The sequence below is a fragment of the Cephus cinctus genome, unplaced genomic scaffold (assembly GCF_000341935.2).
Source record: "Cephus cinctus unplaced genomic scaffold, Ccin1 Ccin1_scaffold0021, whole genome shotgun sequence".
Classification (NCBI taxonomy): domain Eukaryota; kingdom Metazoa; phylum Arthropoda; class Insecta; order Hymenoptera; family Cephidae; genus Cephus; species Cephus cinctus.
In genome coordinates, this window is record NW_014332769.1 from 96,636 (window position 1) to 116,647 (window position 20,012).

Consider the following 20,012-nt stretch of genomic DNA (forward strand, 5'->3'; position numbering starts at 1 on the left):
GCTCTCTGTCTCTCGCACTATTTGCCGGACTCTTACTCCGACCCTCTCTACCTCAAACCTAGCAGCCTGAGCGGCCGTGCATTCCGTAACCGTTCGCTCCCGTTCGTGTATCCAGTTGCGTTTGCTGATTTTACGCGACCCAAAAGATCAGCACCTACGGTTGCGTTTCTCAATTTTACGCGTCCCCAAAAATCGACAGGATCCGTTAAGCTATTGCCTCGTCTGATAGGTTCCGTCAGAGCTCTCGTTCTTGGTGGAGTTGGGCCTGTTCCACCTCAACTCCCAGTTTATACCGGCTCGTCAGTTCCCGGTGAAGAAAGAATTGCTGGCGCCCGCCTGGTTTGCGGATGCACGAACGACGGGTGGACGGCCGAAGGTAACGTAGGTTGGTTCTCGAAAATAGTCGTTCCCGTATGTTTTGCTATCGGTGTCGGGTCAAGGAAAAGAATTACGTTACAAAGCATAGTTGATAATTAAGACAAAAAAAAAGGGGATGAGACATGAGTTCCGAACTTGAAACTCTCGGAAGTTAATCCAGCACCAATCACGTGTGCTACCGAGCCATTGTGCTATACAAATTGGAAAATTTATATTTCTGTAGTTACCCACGTTCGAGGGTTTGTTTAAAGTTTTTTTTGCTCACTCTATTATTTACAAAGCTTCATATGGATATTAAGGGAATTAACATCGGCAAAATTTACTACCTCATTACTACGGTTTATGTAATATACAGTAAGAGAGGGTGGATACGAGTCTCCCTATTTGAGTGTTCACCCGGTTTAAAATCGTGGATCTCGAAGAACATACGATTCATTCGACCAATCAAAAACGTGGAACTAGTTCAAGAGTCTCGATCAGGTGGCGCGTCGACGCGCCAAAACACAGCTCCAGATTCTCACGCGTAGTATTACTATATATACTCGACCAATCAAAAACGTGGAACTAGTTCAAGAGTCTCGATCAGGTGGCGCGTCGACGCGCCAAAACACAGCTCCAGATTCTCACGCGTAGTATTACTATATATACTCGACCAATCAAAAACGTGGAACTGCTTCGAGGGCACTCTGCTAAGGTGGCGCGACGAAACCAGAGTAAAATTGAGACCACCAAAAACAGGCCCATTGGCAATCTCCCTACTCATCTGTGATAGTACTGGACTGCTCACTGTTGCCGCAGAAAGTGTAACTATGAATAGAAAGAGAGAGCAAATCGTAAGGACCGTTCTGTCCTTTTCTATCATTTTTCTATTGGTCGAAAGTTTTCTGGATGGAAGGGGTTCAGGACTGTAATATGCAGAAGAAGAACCATGTGAAAGATTACTCCGCACATCTAGAATATACGTTGTTACAGTCGAATCTTGGAGACAGAAGCCTCCGTGAGTCAAGTCCATCGGTCAAATTTGAATTATTGTGATTACTTTATGGTAGTTGAGTTTATAAAAATTCAATATTAAAAAATGGTGATTCACTGTGTTATGTGTGGGCTATCACGAGACGTATACTTTGAGCCCAATACGATAAGCTTTCACAAGTAAGTAAAGTAGAAATATAATCTTAAATTTTATGGTTAACATAAGATTAAATCAATTCTTAAACTTATAAAATATATAAATAATGTTCATCGTGAAACATACATTTTATTGCGCGAGGTTCCTTTATTCCTAATTCCGCTTCTGCTCAAGAGAAGGACAAAACGGTTCTTATGATTTGCTCTTTCTTTCTATTCCCGGTTACACTTTCTGCGGCTACAGTGAGCAGTCCAGTACTATATGGGTTAGTTTCCACCGTGCAAAGTTTACACAAAGTTTAGAGGCCTCATTGGTCAATTCCATTCAACTTCTATAAGTGATTGGTTAACTCTGTTTAAACTCTGCACGGTGGAAACTAAGCCTATGTCGATGAAAGGTACTAAAGGGTATACAGTGGTATACAGTCGCAATTATATTATGCTTAGAACCCTGTGGCCGAATAGTAAAAGTTATCCATAGCAACGGTCTAAGAGGCAATAAATAAAAAACAAAGAGGAAGAAGAAATTTCAAGCCTTGGATCGCTGGCACGTGATCTCGTTAGAGGGATACATTCCTATGATAGGAAGAAGAAGAGAAAGATAACCTTTTCACTTTACGATGCCGTCTTCGTCACCTTCTTGCTGTTGTGTGCCTGGTTGCAAAACTGGCTATGCCAGTGTTAATATAAAAAATAGAATGAAAGGAAAGAAGAATTGCAGTATATTTAAACCTCGTACAGTAAGTCTGCGATTTGTCTTATTAATTATATTGTTTATTTGAATTTCTGAAAGATTATAAACATACCACCTACTTTCAACCTTTCAACGTTAAAAATTTAAGCTAAATTAATTAAATTTACTAATCTGAATCTGATTTTTTTTGCTTGTGCTGATCACTCTGAAATATTAATCTGTGTTACCATTTTTGTGATCATGAATTATAAATTCTAAGAAACGTTACTTCATAAAGGTTTTTTAAATATGTATAAGTAGCTATCATTTTTCTTCTTGTATGATTAAAATAGGAAGAGATGTTGCTAAAATGGAGAGAGGCGATTCCTCGTTCTCATAAAGCGGTGTCCAAGTCCAATGGTGTGTGTGAGCTTCATTTTCAAGAAGATGAAGTGGAAAAATATTATGTGACTACGATGCCAGATGGGACAGTATTTCGTATGAGGAAAGGTAAAGCTACTTTGCGTGTAGGATCAGTACCTTCTATTTTTCCTTGTCATCAAGAAACTGGAATTAGTTCTGCAAATGAATGCCAAAGTAAAGGAATTCAAGAAACAGTGACTGATGAACATAAACTTCGGAACATGGAAAACAGTTCTCAAATAACTCCACAACCAACAACCACTACAGAATGCAAATCTAAAAATGATGATGCTACATCTAGTCAGTCAAAATTCAAAGATGCAGGGACCAATTCACAAGACTTTACGACATGTGTTCCATGTACATCATCTAAATTATGTGAACCATCTGACCAGTGGGAACTATGTGAATCATCTGAACAGTGTGAACCATGTGAATCATCTGAACTAACTATACCATCCGATGAATGTGAACCAAGTGAAATCGATGAACTGTGTGGACAGTGTGATCAATCTTCACGAGAATTTGAAGAAATTATAAAATCAACAGGTGGTAGTTTTCAATCACTCAAACAGAAATTAAATACAATTGTTCTTCCACGTGGATTGTGGTTCATGCATGTACTTGAAAACCGAGTCTTTTGGATCTGTTTGCAAAACAATTCTTCAGCCATAGCAAAACGAGTAGTTTTATTGCAAGACTTGAGCGTAGAAATTTTCTTAGAAGAAAAAAGAATAATTTTGGCAGATATGGAACATGTTGAAAAAATAGATGAAGTATCAAAGTTACTCCAACGAGTATCAGCATTAATACCCTGTAAAGGTGTACTGGGTGAACAAAAATCACTACAATGTATTGGTTATGTGTTGGCAAAAGAACAAAATCGGACTGGTCCTCAAATAACTAGATGTACAGCATGTCGAAAACAACGTAGATCTTTGATGAAAAGACCAAGAGGACCAGATCAACTAAAAATCCAACAAGAAAAGCGTAGAAAAATACAAGGTACCGCAAAAAACGTTATCAGAAGGAATTTACGATTGAAAAACAAAGTTTCAAAGTACAAGAAGATTGATTTAGAAATTTACAACCGGATTGTTTTAGCTATTGAACAACAATGTAAGCAGAATTCGAAACAAAAAGATTCAGCCTGTATAAGTCCATCTGACAAAGATGTAGATTCCAAGAGGGAGCAAAAAAATCTCAAAACAATATTTAGCCAAAAGAGCAACATACATATGTGAAGACAGCAGCTACTGTTAATCAGTACACAAGAGTGACGACGATGGAGAGGGGGATCCAACTTAATTTGTAACTAATGATAGTGCCTCTTGTAAAAGGTTATACATCCATCTCGTTAAGTTTAATAACGTTAATTTTATATTATTTCATAAACAGCATCGTCAAAATACTATTCTCGTATTAGTTTTTATATTCTATATATCGAAGCTACTTTCAAAAATTATTACTCGTATTGTTCCGAGTGTCATTCTGTTTCTCGCATTGCGACAGTAAAAAATCGCATATATGCAAGAATAATTCGAATAAAGTTACAGTTGGATCGAAAATGTGTTAATGGGTAAGAGATTATTCCTTTTTTTCCATTTCTTAAACGGCTGTTTAGCAGAAACACCGCTGAAGGAGCAAATATGTTTGATTAGTTATTCTTAATCCTTAATCTTGCAACAGTTACGAGATTTGATCAATCAGATGTATTTGCTCCCTTAGCGGTTTTTCTGCTGAACACAACCAATACTTTTATGAAGTTATCAGATATCAGCATTCATGAAGACAGGAAACTATTCTGTTTTTCCATTACTTTCCGTAATTTTTGTGACATCTAATAAAAAATCCATCAAGTATTGTTAAAGCATTTTGTTTTATCATTGCACTTCAAATCACTCTTTGTTATACAAGTCTCACGAGTTCCTCACGTATTACATTTCTTGTGTTTTCATTTTTTTCAAATCTTGACATTTCTATTGATTTTTCACTATTTTAACGAGGACTTTATCGTACAGCTTCAAGTTATTCGTGTAAAAATCTGTAATACGTGTGAAATCGGTATTTTCTTGAGTATGCATTGTAAAAGATAAGACTATTGATCTAGCTCAAAGTATTGTCCACGAATAGAATGGCCACCGTACCGGTAACAGAACTAAAACCTACTTTAGAAAAGCAACAAAATAATCCAGTAAATGAAAAAGATGAGGATAAACCTGAGAAAAAATTAACTGTATTGGAAACTCATGGTTATGCACTGGGTAGAACAGTTGGAGCTGGGTCATACGCTACCGTCAAGGCAAATAATGGCATGCATTAAACAAAATTATACATATATATGAAATCCTAAGACATTTTCTAGGTGGCAAAATCCGACAGACATAACTGTCAGGTAGCAGTGAAGATAGTTTCAAAATTCCAGGCGCCGGGTGATTATTTGAAGAAATTTTTACCGCGGGAGATAGAAGTCGTCAAAGGCCTGAAGCATTCTAACTTGATTAGATTTCTCCAAGCCATAGAGACCACGCATAGGTTTGTTTTTAAAATATTAATTTACATAAAATAAATATAGTTCAACTTCTCTTAGAGTTTACATTGTCATGGAGTATGCACAAAATGGTAGTTTACTGGACGTTATAAGAAGAGATATGTTTATTGATGAGACCCGGAGTCGCCGTTGGTTTCGTCAATTATTAGAAGCTGTTGATTACTGTCATGAACGTGGAGTGGTCCATAGGTGATAGATAATTATAAATAAAAATATTCAATCGATAATTACATTTTTAAATTATATCAGAGATATTAAGTGCGAAAATCTTCTCATGGACAAGGATTTCAATATAAAATTATCAGATTTTGGTTTTGCTCGTGGCCATATGAAGCCAAAAAATGGCATAGCACCTTTGAGCGAAACTTTTTGCGGTAGTTATGCATATGCCTCTCCTGAGATATTACGTGGAATACCATATCAGCCTCAGATGTCTGATATCTGGTCTATGGGTGTCGTACTATTCGCTATGGTTTATGGGAGGCTTCCTTTTGATGACTCAAATTACGCGCAACTTCTTAAGGTATTCAGGTACACTCAACATGGACAGAAATACTTGTTCAACAAGTTTTACTAATACTTAAAATTTCAAACTCAGAGTTTTCAGTTGTAGAGTTTTGTTTCTATTGTAGCAGGTGCAAAACAAAGTTACTTTTCCAAAGGATCCAAAAGTATCCCAACCTTGTCGTGTACTAATAACACGGATACTGGCGCCGCAACGTACAAGACTTCGAATTGCAATCATTAGAAATGACCCTTGGCTCATTGTGGCTGTAGCAATAGCTCAAACGTCCACCACTGATAAATCTGTGGTATAGTTAATATTACAAAGTTAGCCAATTTTTCAATTTTAACGGCCATCATTTCAGGATAATATTCCGACAATTTCTACGGCAACAGAAACCAAAGTTTTTGTGCCGGAAACGCCTGATATTCCGAAGTTACTGACTAAGGAGGCTTTAGTTACGAAACATCAAGATACTAATATTGGTATAGGATTGGAAAATGAACTTCCAATTAAGGAAATACAAGCTCATTCATCTTCAAAGTCAATTGAAGGAAATTATGAGAATCGTGGGAAGAAACGTACGGAGAATCGACGTAACTTGTGAAACTCTGAAAGCTGATGTAATTTATATTGCATGACAGCCTAAATTTTTGTTTGCTTTCTGATTAATGGTTTTATGGAATAAAGTAATTGAGCATCAGTCAAGATAATTTAAGTTATTGTTTATTTGACTAAAATGCAATGCATGTTATCCAAAACCCGAGTCACAGATTTGATCTATATTTTGCAATCATTAGAAGAATCACGGTACCCATTACAAACAGACCAGTACTGGTAGCTGCATGAACATCCTTCGTTTCGTCTGAAAAAAATGAGTCTCATAAATAAAGCAAGCATTCCATATTTACTAATAAAATTATTCGTAACAAACCATCTGAGTCCAAACAAGGCTCCCAGCCTAAGCTACGTTCGATGGCCATTTTCCATTGTGAGTAAAGTATATCGCGTTCTGTAAAATATGTTAGCAAAAATATCAATAAAATTTTTGAATATATTTATATTAACCATTTTCAGTTATAGATGGCACAAACACGTCACTGGGTACCATAGCGTCAATCTTAAGGTCCCACTTACGAACTCCTTCAGCACTTCCCGCAGCAATAGCTACGCCAAGAGCAGTTGTTTCACACATCAAAGGTCTGACTTCCTTGTAAAACACGTTGAACATACTCAATGAAATGAACTGAAAACTTAAAGAATCTATTACTAATCAGCTGAGTGGACTTACCCACAGGAATGCCACAAATATCAGCTTGCATTTGCATTAATAAATTATTCTTCGTCATAGCGCCATCCACTAATAATTCCGAGAGTGATAGACCAGTATCCTGTTTCATTGCTTCCAAAATGTCTCTCGTTTGAAAACACACAGATTGCAAGGCTGCCTTCACAATGTGAGCACTGTTAGTGTCTTCTGTAATACCACATATCACACTGGCAAACAGAAATATGATTACTTTTATATGCTGTTCATATATTTTTTTCATAAATGAAATTACTAAATAGATAGAGAAGAATACCTTCTAGCATCCTTTCTCCAATATGGTGCATAGAGACCAGCAAATGCTGGTACGAAGGTTACACGATTTTCCGATGAAAGCTTTTCGACGACCGATTCGCATTCGGAAATATTTGATAAAATACCTAGATTATCTTTTAACCATTGCACAACGGCACCGGCTATAGCGACTGATCCCTCCAATGCGTAAACTGGAGGGACATTTGCACCCAACTGGTAAGCTACAGTTGTCAGCAATCCGTGAGATGAATCTACGATCTGCAAATGAAAATGTTTGTTTTATCCGCGGAACTATTGTGAAAATATATATTTTGATATGATATACCTACTGCAGTTCCAGTGTTGTAAAGTAAAAAGCAGCCAGTACCATAAGTGCTTTTTGCTTGACCCTGATGGAAGCACATCTGACCAACTAGAGCAGATTGCTGATCTCCGAGACACTAAATGGAGATTTTGCTTATTTAATATTTTTCTGAATAGTGCTATGGACATTTGCACTTACCCCAGAAATCGGTACTCCGCGCATTACTCCTTCTTGTATATGTCCATAAACTTCTGAGGAACTACGTATTTCTGGTAATATCTCACGAGGTATTTTAAAAAAGGACAGCAGTGTATTGTCCCATTTCAAAGTATTGATATTCATTAGCATTGTTCTTGAGGCATTGCTTACATCTGTGCTATGAACGCCACCATTGATACCACCGGTCAAGTTCTATATAACCAATAATATTTCAATAATTCTATTATTCTTTAACATAATACACATTCTTGCTTATAATTTTGACTAACCCATATCAACCAGGAATCAATGGTACCAAACATACAGCGCTTTTCACGTATAGCCTGTTGCACTTTAGGCTCGTTTTCCAATAACCATTTGAGTTTTAAAGCACTGAAGTAAGGACTAATTGGTAATCCACAAAGTGGTTTGAGGTAGTTTTTATTCTGATTACGCACACCCTTAAGTATTTCATCAACTATACTTGTAGTTCTCATGTCCATCCATACTATAACAAATCAGAGTATGATTTAACTTCTAGTAAATATGAAAAAATCTATAAATTTTCAAAAAACGATAATACTTAAGAAATTATTGTATTATTTATTTAAGTGACGACCATACAGTCAAGAGAAGAAAATTGGAAGTAATTTACGACGTTTCGACTCCATTGGGAGTCATCCTTAGGTATGGTTCTTAATAAGTAAAATTAAATTTCAAGTAAAAATTCATTAAGTTGTTTTTCAAGATATAATATTTAGTTCAATTCATTATTTTTCTTGTTTGTTTCAGATGTAGCAGAGAAACAGCTGCTAAATTTGACCAGGAGGTCCTATTCAGGTTTTGAATGTCAAGCAAAATTATTAGAAAATAATCTGGAATAAACATGATTTTTTCCAGAAAAATAGATGGTCTATCAGCCTTTTTTCTTATTTTATCTGCAAACGTTTGTCTGAAAAAAGTCATGTTTTTATTCCAGATTAGTTTGTAATAATTTGGGTTGACATTCAAAATCTGAGTAGGACCTTCTGATCAAATTTAATAGCTACTTCTCTGCTCCACCTGAAACGAAGAAGAAAAATATTAATCAATTAAACATTATATCTTGAAATACATCTTATGGAATTTTAACTTGAAATTTAATTTTACTTATTAAAAACTATACCTGAGAATGACTCCTAAAGGAGTAAAAACATTGTAAATTGCTTGTATTTTTCTTTTCCAAGCTGCATAATAACAATAATTGATAAATTCAACAGCCAAAAATTCTATGCTATTCAATACCTATAGCATTGTATAATGGTTCCCCAGTCTGTGAATCCCACACTACAGTTGTTTCTCTTTGGTTTGTAATACCAAGAGCTACAATATCTGATGGATCTATAGTCAGTTGTCGGAGATTGAATACAGTTTGTTTCAAACATTCTTGAACTGCAGCTAATATTTCTTTTGCATCTTGTTCAACCCATCCTTCCTTAGGACAGGATTGTGAAATTGGCACTTGATGATAAGTTAATACTTCAGCAGTATTTGCAGCAAATACCTTAAAAAAAATAAAGGTAACACGCAGAAAATCATTTCTTCTTGAAAAGCTTCATGCAAAAAAAACTAAACAATCCACAGCTAGGTTCAAGAAGTCCTATTCTGTAATTTAGCCAAAATAAAATATCTACTAACACTAAAAAAACATTTGCATCAGAATTTCATAAAAGGAATGTCATTCACTTCATGTATAACAATTTAACCTGAACATTTCACAATAATACTGAATGTAATATTACGGCGATATTCTTTAAAGCACTCAAATTAGAAACAACAAATTAGATCAGATAATTTAATAGTATTTATTCGTTAAAAAACTGATTGTTGATTTTTTTTACCAAAAATCGAGCACTACTTGTTCCCTCATCAATTGCACCAACGAGCGGACCGTATGTGTTCATGAATTCATTTTTATTCATTTGAGAATAATATTAATAATGTCCTTTTAGGGAATTACACTTCTCAATCCAATTTTATAGATTTTTAGTAAACGTTACTTTCCCCAACAAATATACGGGTTCCGTCACATGGAGCGTACTTTACGTACCGCGTATCCACGCGTATCTCTCGCAGCCAATCGCAAAGTTGCAATTTCCTATTTCATGCACGTGATCACAGACCAGTTACTGGAGGCACATCACTCCCGTGCTTTTGACCACAGATGAGTGGGGAGATGCACAACGCTACGGTTTTAGGCGACAGAGATGAATGGGGAGATGCACAACGCTCCGGTTTTAGTCGATACGAAAAGCATGACGCTAAATCGTAGCGGCGAGTCCGGGAGTAGGATTTCGTGATCATCGCCTCTGTCGATGTTACAGATTTCGCGTAGCCGCGCGGGTCATGATCATCGTTCCAGCCGATATTGCAGTCAGCGAAAATGAATGGATTGCTCGGTGGTGGGGAAAAAGTTGCCGCCCCTCACAAACCGTTCTTGACAAACAGGCGGAACAGCAAGGTGTTCCGTCCAACCGAACCCTAAACGTTTGTATGGACGTAATGCGCAAACAAATGTGTATATTCAAATAAATTTCAAAGTTATAAAAAATGCATAAAAATATTGGTTTTCACTCTTTACCTCTTATCATGCCGAAAATGAACATTAAAAAATGAATGGCGAAATTCGTTGATAAATGAAACGACCGAGAACAGTTCAAAGAGAAATTTTGAAATATAGAAAATATAGAAAATTTAATTTAGAATTAAACGAGCATCGTGGTTGAGTCAATAACCTGTCAAGATATACCGCTGCTGGTTACGGATTCGATTCCCCATGAAGAACTCTTTTTTCATCTTCTTTTTTTTTATTTTACTACAAAATCTGTTCAAGGTTCCTCTCTTTTAACCTTTCTAGGTTGCCCAAACTTTATTTTAAGTTTATATATTTTTTTTTAAATGTTATCTATGACAGAATCGACTAATATTTTAAACGCCCGCTCGTGCCGCGCGACCGGCGACTTGAGCGATTGCGGATCCTCTCTTGCTGAGAGGTCTGCTATTGCTGTTACTGCTGCCGCTGGTTCTTATAATCTTATAAATACTTTTTTATTTGCGATCTTCAGTTCCAGCGTCCAGTGTAAACTCAATAAGATTTACTATGAGAAAATAATTAGCTCACTTCATTACCTGGAATCAATAATCTTGAGAAGCAAATATGGAAATGAGCATTATCTCTGTCTGTAATTGTTCGTACACGTGGACAAAGGTGGCATGAAAGTTCTTAACTGGTGTGCATCTTCATATTATTCTGCTTATACAGTAATGCGCAATTGAAGTGGAACACTTGAATTTTTGTGTATCTCTACGAAACTATGACCGATTTAAAAAAAAACCAAAGATATATTTTTTAGGAAATTTCCTTCCCGTTCGAATGGTAAAGGTTTTATCCCGATCGGATACAAAATAGCCGAATGGCAGGGGTTGGAGTGAAAAAAATGCATTTTGGAACTTTTCGAAAAATTCGAGATCTAGTAGTTCCGGCAGGAAATTTATATTTTTAATCAGGTCACGAGAGAGAGCATCCTTCGGCATAAAAAAAACACCCCCATTGAACCCCTGTAGGATCACTCTAGGGGGAGTTACACCCCCTTGAAGTGAAAACACTTAAATGGCCATAACTTCCGAACGCGCCGACCAATCTGGTCCAGTTTCTGCATGATATCATCTTTAATGATACTGCAGATTCTCACAAAATTATTGTTCTCGGAGATGAGCCCGTGACGGAGATCTCGAGATTTCGCAAGTGCACCCGAAGCTTCCCCGCCACTTTTCATTAGGAAAGCGATGAAATAGAAGTTTCATTTTTATCCATGTTGTAGCTGAGATTTCAACGATTAAAACGTGCTTTTAAACATCCAAATACGAGTACGCTAAGGGGTTATTTTATCCGTTTGAAAAAACGCCTAAATTTTGCGAGTTCCGCTCGAGGCGCTCGGGGGACTACTACCCTACCACGCGCGCCAAGCATTTGTCCCTGCATTCTGTATGCATTTAAGTGTTTTCACTTCAAGGGGGTGTAACTCCCCCTAGAGTGATCCTACAGGGGTTTAATGGGGGTGTTCTTTTAATGTCGGTCATAGTTTCGTAGAGATACACAAAAATTCAAGTGTTCCACTTCAATTGCGCATTACTGTATAAGCAGAATAATATGAAGATGCACACCAGTTAAGAACTTTCATGCCACCTTTGTCCACGTGTACGAACAATTACAGACAGAGATAATGCTCATTTCCATATTTGCTTCTCAAGATTATTGATTCCAGGTAATGAAGTGAGCTAATTATTTTCTCATAGTAAATCTTATTGAATTTACACTGGGCGCTGGAACTGAAGATTGCAAATAAAAAAGTATTTATAAGATTATAAGAACCAGCGGCAGCAGTAACAGCAATAGCAGACCTCTCAGCAAGAGAGGATCCGCAATCGCTCAAGTCGCCGGTCGCGCGGCACGAGCGGGCGTTTAAAATATTAGTCGATTCTGTCATAGATAACATTTAAAAAAAAATATATAAACTTAAAATAAAGTTTGGGCAACCTAGAAAGGTTAAAAGAAAGGAACCTTGAACAGATTTTGTAGTAAAATAAAAAAAAAGAAGATGAAAAAAGAGTTCTTCATGGGCTGTTTGTCAAGAACGGTTTGTGAGGGGCGGCAACTTTTTCCCCACCACCGAGCAATCCATTCATTTTCGCTGACTGCAATATCGGCTGGAACGATGATCATGACCCGCGCGGCTACGCGAAATCTGTAACATTGACAGAGGCGATGATCACGAAATCCTACTCCCGGACTCGCCGCTATGATTTAGCGCCATGCTTTTCGTATCGACTAAAACCGGAGCGTTGTGCATCTCCCCACTCATCTCTGTTGGCAATCTCCCTCCTCATCTCTGTATATACGTTTATATCTTAATATTTACTTTTATTTCGTAAATATACTTCTAAATTCGCAAGGTGAGTTTCCAATCTTTACCAACGGAACCCAGCAGCAAGGAACATCGAGTGGGATTTTCAAGTATACCGCGGAATTAGGCGCTCGGAGCGTTACAGCTAACAGTCTATAGCAGTGGAGTGCCGCGTCTCCAATAAGTGGTCTGTGCTTTATTCAGTTACGCTCTGTGGTTACGTACGTTTTGCAAATGTTTGCAAACTTGTAGTGTATACCAGCGTGTACAGTGTAACACGTACAATCCGTTTCTTTTTACTTAGGCACGTCTTGTAATTTGCTATAACAACTCATTTAGTGTGAAATTCATAATTACTAAACTCATAATGGCAGATGTATTGGATATTGATAATGCTGAAGAATTCGAAGTCGACGATGAGGGTGACCGTTAGTATTTACTAGTATTCTTTCATTATTTTCAGCTATACCAACTTATAATCTGTAAACAGTGGAATGACCATAAACGCTCATGATCTATAATTTATGCATCAAATATTATTTTAATTATGTATAGAGGGAATTCTACGTCTGAAAGAAAAAGCTAAAAAGAGGAAAGGTCGCGGACATGGAGCAGAATTAGTATCTACTCGTGATGATGTTGGCCATTACGAGTCCATGAACGTCGTCGAGGATGACGATGATGAACCAGGTCCACAAAGATGTTAGTACTCTGTTTGTTTTTTCATAACAATCTTATAATGGCATAAAATATGAATAAAAATTATATATTTTATTATCAGCTGTTGAAGGATGGATTCTATTTATCAATTCTGTCCATGAAGAGGCACAAGAAGATGATATCCAGGATAAATTTTCAGAATTTGGACAGATTAAAAATCTCCATCTGAATCTGGACAGGCGAACAGGATTCTTGAAAGGATATGCTTTGGTTGAGTATGAAACTTTCAAGGAGGCACAAGCTGCTAAAGAAGCTCTGAATGGTACAGATATTCTAGGTCAAGCTATTTCCGTTGACTGGTGCTTTGTCAAAGGACCTAAGAAGTGAGTGAAATTGCTTATTTTTTTTGCACTACTCATTTGTTGTGTTTGAGCCTCATTGTATTTTTATTTTGCAGACTTAAGAAGAGAAGTCACAGGAGACGATGAAAGAACACTTAATTTCTATATATTTTCCTTTTTTTTTATAATTGCTTGACCGTATTCAAATGAAAAAAATAAAACCAAGTTTAATTTGTACTTTAGAACAACTGATTCAAATAAATCAAGAGCTAAAGCAAATGTATTTATCATTGACAAATATAAAAAAAGGTTGTTTATTTCGAAACTGTATAATGAAGGGGAAACTAGATAATCACGTAATATTTCATACTATATTAGCGAAAAAAGTTCTTAACAAGTAAAGATACATGGATTTTAAGCATAATAATTCAAATTGGCCTTCTTCTTAGCTTGAACTTCATTGATAGCTTCCATCAAGTCTTCGTGAGTAACAGCTCTGGCGTTACGTCTCAATGCGATCATTCCCTGAAAAGAAAAAAATGTATACATTTCATTTACTCATTCATTCAATTTCATTATCTACATATCTATATTTTAACTTACTGCCTCCACACAAACGGCTTTGCATTGCGCGCCATTAAAATCATCGGTAGATCTAGATAATTCTTCAAAATTCACATCAGGTGACATATTCATTTTCCTGGAGTGAATCTGCATAATACGAGCTCTGGCTTCTTCGTTGGGGTGCGGAAACTCGATTTTACGATCAAGACGTCCAGATCTGAGAAGTGCAGGATCCAGAATATCCACTCTGTTAGTAGCAGCAATAACTTTAATGTCAGCCGTAGAACTAAACCCATCTAGCTGATTAAGAAGCTCTAACATAGTTCTCTGTACTTCACGATCACCAGCTTTCTCAGAATCAAATCTTTTCGTACCAATAGCATCAAGTTCATCAATGAATATAATAGCAGGTGCCTTTTCCTTAGCTAGAGAGAAAGCATCTCGTACAAGTTTGGCACCATCTCCGATGAACATCTGGACCAACTGTGGGCCGGCGAGTTTTAAGAACGTGGACTTGGTTTGAGCAGCACAGGCACGGGCTAGTAGTGTCTTGCCAGTTCCAGGGGGACCATACAAAAGAACTCCTTTTGGCGGCTGAATTCCTAAGTTCTCGAACTTCTCTTTGTGTGTCATAGGAAGCACCACAGCTTCAATGAGTTCTTGAATCTGTTTGTCCAGACCACCAATATCGGAGTATTGTTCCGTAGGACGTTCATCAACTTCCATGGCTTTAACTCTAGCATCATATTCGGCAGGTAACGTTTCTAAGACAAGGTAGCTATCCTTGTTGACACCAACCAAGTCTCCTGGTTTCAAGGACTCTGCATCAACAAGTCCAATTACTGGAAGAAAATATGTTTGCCTAGTGGAAGTCTTAATAACAGCACATTTTCCTTTTCTTTGTGCATCAAGGTCAACTACTGCACCATCCTCTTCTCCCATATCTTGTGGATCTACATCGAGAAGCTCTATAACATTTGAAACCAGATATGGTAGAGTCTTATTCACTTTGATTTTTTCAGTATTCTCTTTGATCTTATCGTTTTGCGCCTGTAGCTCATGAGATATACGCATCACTTCACTCTTCATTATCTTAATTTCATTATCCAATAGTCGTGTGCGTGAGACAATCTCATCCGTGGACATTCGCAGCACATCCTCACCCAAAGTTTCCTGAAATAATAATTATGTATGGTACAAAGTTGTCATGGAATTAAAAAAAATGTATACCTATAAGAATTTCCTGATGTTAGTGACATACTATCTGATTATTTCTTTCTATTTTACAATACAAAAACAATTTTCTCAATATGAGACTGTCCCTATAATTTGATTGTCTATAAAATTAATTACTAAATACTGCAATCCTAGTATTATAAGCTACAATAAAAAATTAAAATAACTGTTTATATAGATCATTCTTGTGATGTAGATTTTTTTTATTGGATAATAGGATAATAAGGAAGAGATCATTAGTAAATTGGCTAAACTCCAAAATATCACTTTTTCTTAAAGTCGTCTTTCGGTTTATTTTTTTTTAATAAAGCTTTTTAAGAATGAGTTGTATTCTGAAGTTTTATAAAAAATATAGAAGTATTTACAGTATTGGAGAACTGCTTGTCATCGAAAACATAACCTCTAATGATTATAAAATGTGATAGATACCTCTCCATCTTCCCAAATTGATTTGTCTTCTAATGTAGCCATTTCGTATAGAAATATTCTCCTTTTCTTATTCTTTAAATATATAAATCCTTTTGAAATTATTATACTATCAATTTATAGCTAACGGCGCACACACAGCTTTCAATGAATTGCACAGAATCACTGATATATATACCAGAGATGAATAGGGAGATTGCCAATGGGCCGATATTCTTGAAACCAATTTTATTTTGGAGTAAACGCGCCACCTGAGCGGAGGGCCGTCGAACCATACCCACGTTTTGGATTGGTTAAGCGTATGTATCAGAGTACTCTAAGCAAACTCCAAACATGTTTAACAACTGAAATACAGTTTTCCCAATCTGTACGTCACAGTAGCTAAATATCAAACGTGCATGGTAACGAGTCAACGTGCGAGAGTCTCGGGTTCGAGACCCGATTATTATTACTTTATTTTATTCATGAACAATGCTCATTGAATCTATTAATTAACTTGGAATGTAGCAAATGCATGATTATATTATACTATATAAACTTCATTATATTATACAGTCGTGTCTATTTTTATGCCGTTGATACGTTCCACAGAATCAATACAAAATATAAGTGAAGTAGAAGGAGAAATCCGGAATTTTCATGAACCCTCAAAACCGCATTAAAAAGCCACCTGCAAATGGATTTTACCCATTGAAATGGTATATGTAGATATACATATATTCCGCATATAAAGATCGCAAAGCACAGAATACATGGGTATGCCCAGTCTATTGACATATAGTGTGGACTACGCGATCACTACCTTAGATCCTTTGAAAAAGTGTCCGCTCAAATAAACAAAGAGGATATGAGGTGGCGGCCAATCGTTCTCCTTTTCTAATGTTCCCATTGCCTATGTTTTCTATACTCTCGTACTACGGCTGCTGGTCAGAAGAAGATAGGGCTTGGCCGCCACCAGTCGCTACCTTTTTCTTTCAGCCGACCATTTTTTCTGTCTATGCGTAGTCCATACTATATGTTGATGGACCAGTCTATTTGTACTCATAAGGGGAGGAAACGGTATGGGAAATGAAATACCGAATGAGACTTCGTAGTGATGAAACCTCATACCATGCTCAAATTCTACAGACCAATGGGCAGCAAATTTGGAGAAAAAGAGCCCTAAAGTTTGTATGGGAACTTATATATCTAAAGGTGTAACCTAGCTACAAGTGGTTTGGCGGCGAAGCGGTAGCGTGTCAACTTGATAAGCCAAGGGTTCCGTGCTCGAATTTCTGTGCTCGTGAATTTTTATTTCACGAATTTTTTTGCGTTTTAGTTCTGAATTTGTTTAATATTATAATAATAATCATGCAAATATGTGTTGTCATTATAATTCTATTATTTTTGCTTCTTGTAAATAATAAAAATCAGATTGTGAAAATATGTAAATACAAATACAATTCCTATACCTAGTTTTCTTGACTGCATTATTCCCCTATACACAATATTTTATATATTATACTCCATATAAATATTTTACAGCGGTAGCTATTGCGAACAAGTTTTCAAAATGTTATTACTTTCGTTATAATTTAATAGCAAAAATAATAAAATTGTAATGGCAATACATATTTGCGTGATTATTATCACAATATTAAACAAATTTAGAAATAAAATGCAAAATATTCATGAAAAAAAAAGTTTACGAGCAGAGACTCGGAAACAAAAACTTAAAAAATAAGTAACAGGGCTGCTTGTTCAATTCTTTTTGCATACAATTTTTTTAAAATTTTTGAGTAATTATTAAACTTTATTAAATTATACAAAAATTATCAAAAAATAAGTAACAAATCATTTTTTCAATGTGAAATTCCATTTTTTTCACATTTATCAACTTTTTTAAAAAAGTCCTAGTTTTATTAATACATCTAATTTTTCTTAATTGTTATGAGTAGTTATTGAACTTTATAAATAAAGTTTACAAAAATTATCAAAAAATAAGTAACTTAAATCATTTTTTCAATGTGAAATTCCATTTTTTTCACATTTATCAACTTTTTTAAAAAAGTCCTAGTTTTATTAATAATCATTAATTGTTTAATGTCTTCTGATATTAGTTTTCAATAGCACATCGTTTTCAACAACAAAGTCCATTTCTAGAGTGAAAGGAATTTTACATTGCAAAAATTATTTAAATTACTTATTTTTTGATCATTTTTGTAAACTTTATTTATAAAGTTCAATAACTACTCACAACAATTAAAAAAAATTGGATATTTCACATTGAAAAAATGATTTGTTACTTATTTTTTGATAATTTTTGTATAATTTAATAAAGTTTAATAATTACTCAAAAATTTTAAAAAAATTGTATGCAAAAAGAATTGAACAAGCAGCCCTGTTACTTATTTTTTAAGTTTTTGTTTCCGAGTCTCTGCTCGTAAACTTTTTTTTTCATGAATATTTTGCATTTTATTTCTAAATTTGTTTAATAGTATAATAATAATCAGACAAATATGTATTGTCATACATATCTGTATGTCATACATGTCATACGTATCATACCTGATACGTTTATATTTATTCGCTGTTTGCTTCGAAATGTAGAGCGAACTGCCACTTTCGAGACGCAAGAAACAAATGATGAAAACGCACGGGAGTCACAGTCACAGGACTTTTTGCAAAAAACAAAGCGGAGAAGAATGACACTCCGTCTGAATTTTCAATATCATAAATAATATCTATTAAAATGAAGAGCATATTAAAAAAACAATTATTTTATATCGTGATATAAAACGCAAAATATATCTGCTTAGAAATATTTTGTTTCATCTATTTTTGGGTAGCATAATTAGGGTGCTTCTATGGACAATAGCATGAAATACCATAAATTCCAAATTTTTCAGTATACATATTTGTCAACACACTGTGCAAGCTCTTACGAAGTTTTAAAGTAATCGCTTACCTCGTTACTTCAATATTTGAAGTCAAAAGTTACCGTTCTATTCAGTTTTATGCATAGGCCTTATAACGTTATAGACCCACACATCGATATATCGTCCCATATCTTTTTCCAAACAAATTCGAGCCATATATAAAATTGATAATAAGTAGTGAACAATATAAGGAAGGTTTACAGAAAGTTTTACTGAGATTGCCTATGTTCTAAAAAAGTAATATCGGTCCGCGGAAATGAATTTTGATTGAAAATGTGTCTAACGCCAAAAAATTGTGGTGAATTGACAACACTGTATTTGAGATAGGGGGGTCTAATGGTATACGTAACGCACACACTCGTATTTTTGTTACATATACATATACATATTTTTGTTACATATACACCTATAGTTCGCATGCATTTTTATAAATATAAGAATTACTCGAGCCAGCTGTTGCAATCTGTCAATCATATTATCAAAGCTGCTGCGCGAAGCGCGCCGCTCGGAGTCGGCAACCAAAAAAAATGAACACGCCATTGCCAAGCTATCTCAATAATTACGAGTAATTGAAACTCGCATATTTAGGTATATAGTCGGATGCAAATAATATCTCAAATCTTTAATAATATAAATTATCGTTTTTTAAAAGATTTTATCGGTATCTAGCGATTTATTTATATTTTTAAAATTGCTGTCCATAGAGACACCTTAATAAATTTAACAAAAATTACCAACAAATAAGTAACTTCAATCATTTTTTCAATGTGAAACTCCATTTTTTTCACATTTATCAACTTTTTTAAAAAAGTCCTAGTTTTATTAATAATCATTAATTGTTTAATGTCTTCTGATATTAGTTTTCAATAGCACATCGTTTTCAACAACAAAGTCCATTTCTAGAGTGAAAGGAATTTTACATTGCAAAAATTATTTAAATTACTTATTTTTTGATCATTTTTGTAAACTTTATTTATAAAGTTCAATAACTACTCATAACAATTAAGAAAAATTGGATGTAAAAAAAATTGAACATGCAGGCTTGTGACTTTTTAAGTTTTTGTGTTCGAGTCTCTGCTTGTAAACTTTTTTTTTGCATGAATTTTTTTGCATTTTATTTCTAAATTTGTTTAATATTGTGATAATAATCACGCAAATATGTATTGCCATTACAATTTTATT

General features: G+C 35.2%; 5 protein-coding genes across 7 annotated transcripts; 3 read left to right on the forward strand and 2 right to left on the reverse strand.

Annotated features, from left to right (window-relative positions):
• The first annotated feature begins 1,768 nt into the window (after nucleotides 1-1,768).
• Nucleotides 1,769-4,170, forward strand: LOC107266475. 2 transcript variants are annotated; one of them, XM_015736996.2, is made up of 3 exons: nucleotides 1,769-2,246; nucleotides 2,533-3,607; nucleotides 3,707-4,170. In XM_015736996.2, exons 1-3 carry the CDS (start codon nucleotides 2,127-2,129, stop codon nucleotides 3,844-3,846), a joined length of 1,335 nt encoding a protein of 444 aa, XP_015592482.1. In that variant the 5' UTR covers nucleotides 1,769-2,126; the 3' UTR covers nucleotides 3,847-4,170. The 2 variants fall into 2 exon arrangements, with proteins under 2 accessions (XP_015592482.1, XP_015592472.1); XM_015736986.2 differs by having other exon boundaries at nucleotides 1,770-2,246; nucleotides 2,533-4,170.
• A 135-nt stretch (nucleotides 4,171-4,305) lies between these two features.
• On the forward strand, nucleotides 4,306-6,371 carry LOC107266486 (testis-specific serine/threonine-protein kinase 4-like). The gene is made up of 6 exons (XM_015737009.2): nucleotides 4,306-4,904; nucleotides 4,968-5,137; nucleotides 5,193-5,342; nucleotides 5,403-5,676; nucleotides 5,786-5,965; nucleotides 6,023-6,371. The coding sequence occupies exons 1-6, from the start codon at nucleotides 4,737-4,739 to the stop codon at nucleotides 6,263-6,265; spliced, it is 1,185 nt and encodes a 394-aa protein (XP_015592495.1). The 5' UTR covers nucleotides 4,306-4,736; the 3' UTR covers nucleotides 6,266-6,371.
• LOC107266464 (glycerol kinase) lies at nucleotides 6,363-9,951 on the reverse strand. 2 transcript variants are annotated; one of them, XR_001537430.2, is made up of 10 exons: nucleotides 9,623-9,950; nucleotides 9,027-9,285; nucleotides 8,033-8,250; nucleotides 7,743-7,955; nucleotides 7,570-7,680; nucleotides 7,242-7,498; nucleotides 6,950-7,155; nucleotides 6,727-6,868; nucleotides 6,593-6,670; nucleotides 6,363-6,523 (listed from the first exon to the last, which is right to left on the reverse strand). XR_001537430.2 is itself a non-coding variant. In XM_015736970.2 (10 exons), exons 1-10 carry the CDS (start codon nucleotides 9,701-9,703, stop codon nucleotides 6,426-6,428), a joined length of 1,659 nt encoding a protein of 552 aa, XP_015592456.1. In that variant the 5' UTR covers nucleotides 9,704-9,951; the 3' UTR covers nucleotides 6,363-6,425. The 2 variants fall into 2 exon arrangements, 1 of the variants encoding a protein (XP_015592456.1); XM_015736970.2 differs by having other exon boundaries at nucleotides 6,727-6,864; nucleotides 9,623-9,951.
• A 2,897-nt stretch (nucleotides 9,952-12,848) lies between these two features.
• On the forward strand, nucleotides 12,849-13,965 carry LOC107266556 (RNA-binding protein 8A). Its single transcript, XM_015737175.2, has 4 exons — nucleotides 12,849-13,113; nucleotides 13,241-13,387; nucleotides 13,467-13,728; nucleotides 13,803-13,965. The coding sequence occupies exons 1-4, from the start codon at nucleotides 13,053-13,055 to the stop codon at nucleotides 13,831-13,833; spliced, it is 501 nt and encodes a 166-aa protein (XP_015592661.1). The 5' UTR covers nucleotides 12,849-13,052; the 3' UTR covers nucleotides 13,834-13,965.
• Nucleotides 13,966-14,035: 70 nt separating this feature from the next.
• LOC107266549 (26S proteasome regulatory subunit 6A-B) lies at nucleotides 14,036-16,121 on the reverse strand. Its single transcript, XM_015737168.2, has 3 exons — nucleotides 15,916-16,121; nucleotides 14,290-15,423; nucleotides 14,036-14,211 (listed from the first exon to the last, which is right to left on the reverse strand). The coding sequence occupies exons 1-3, from the start codon at nucleotides 15,955-15,957 to the stop codon at nucleotides 14,101-14,103; spliced, it is 1,287 nt and encodes a 428-aa protein (XP_015592654.1). The 5' UTR covers nucleotides 15,958-16,121; the 3' UTR covers nucleotides 14,036-14,100.
• Between the last annotated feature and the right edge of the window lie 3,891 nt (nucleotides 16,122-20,012).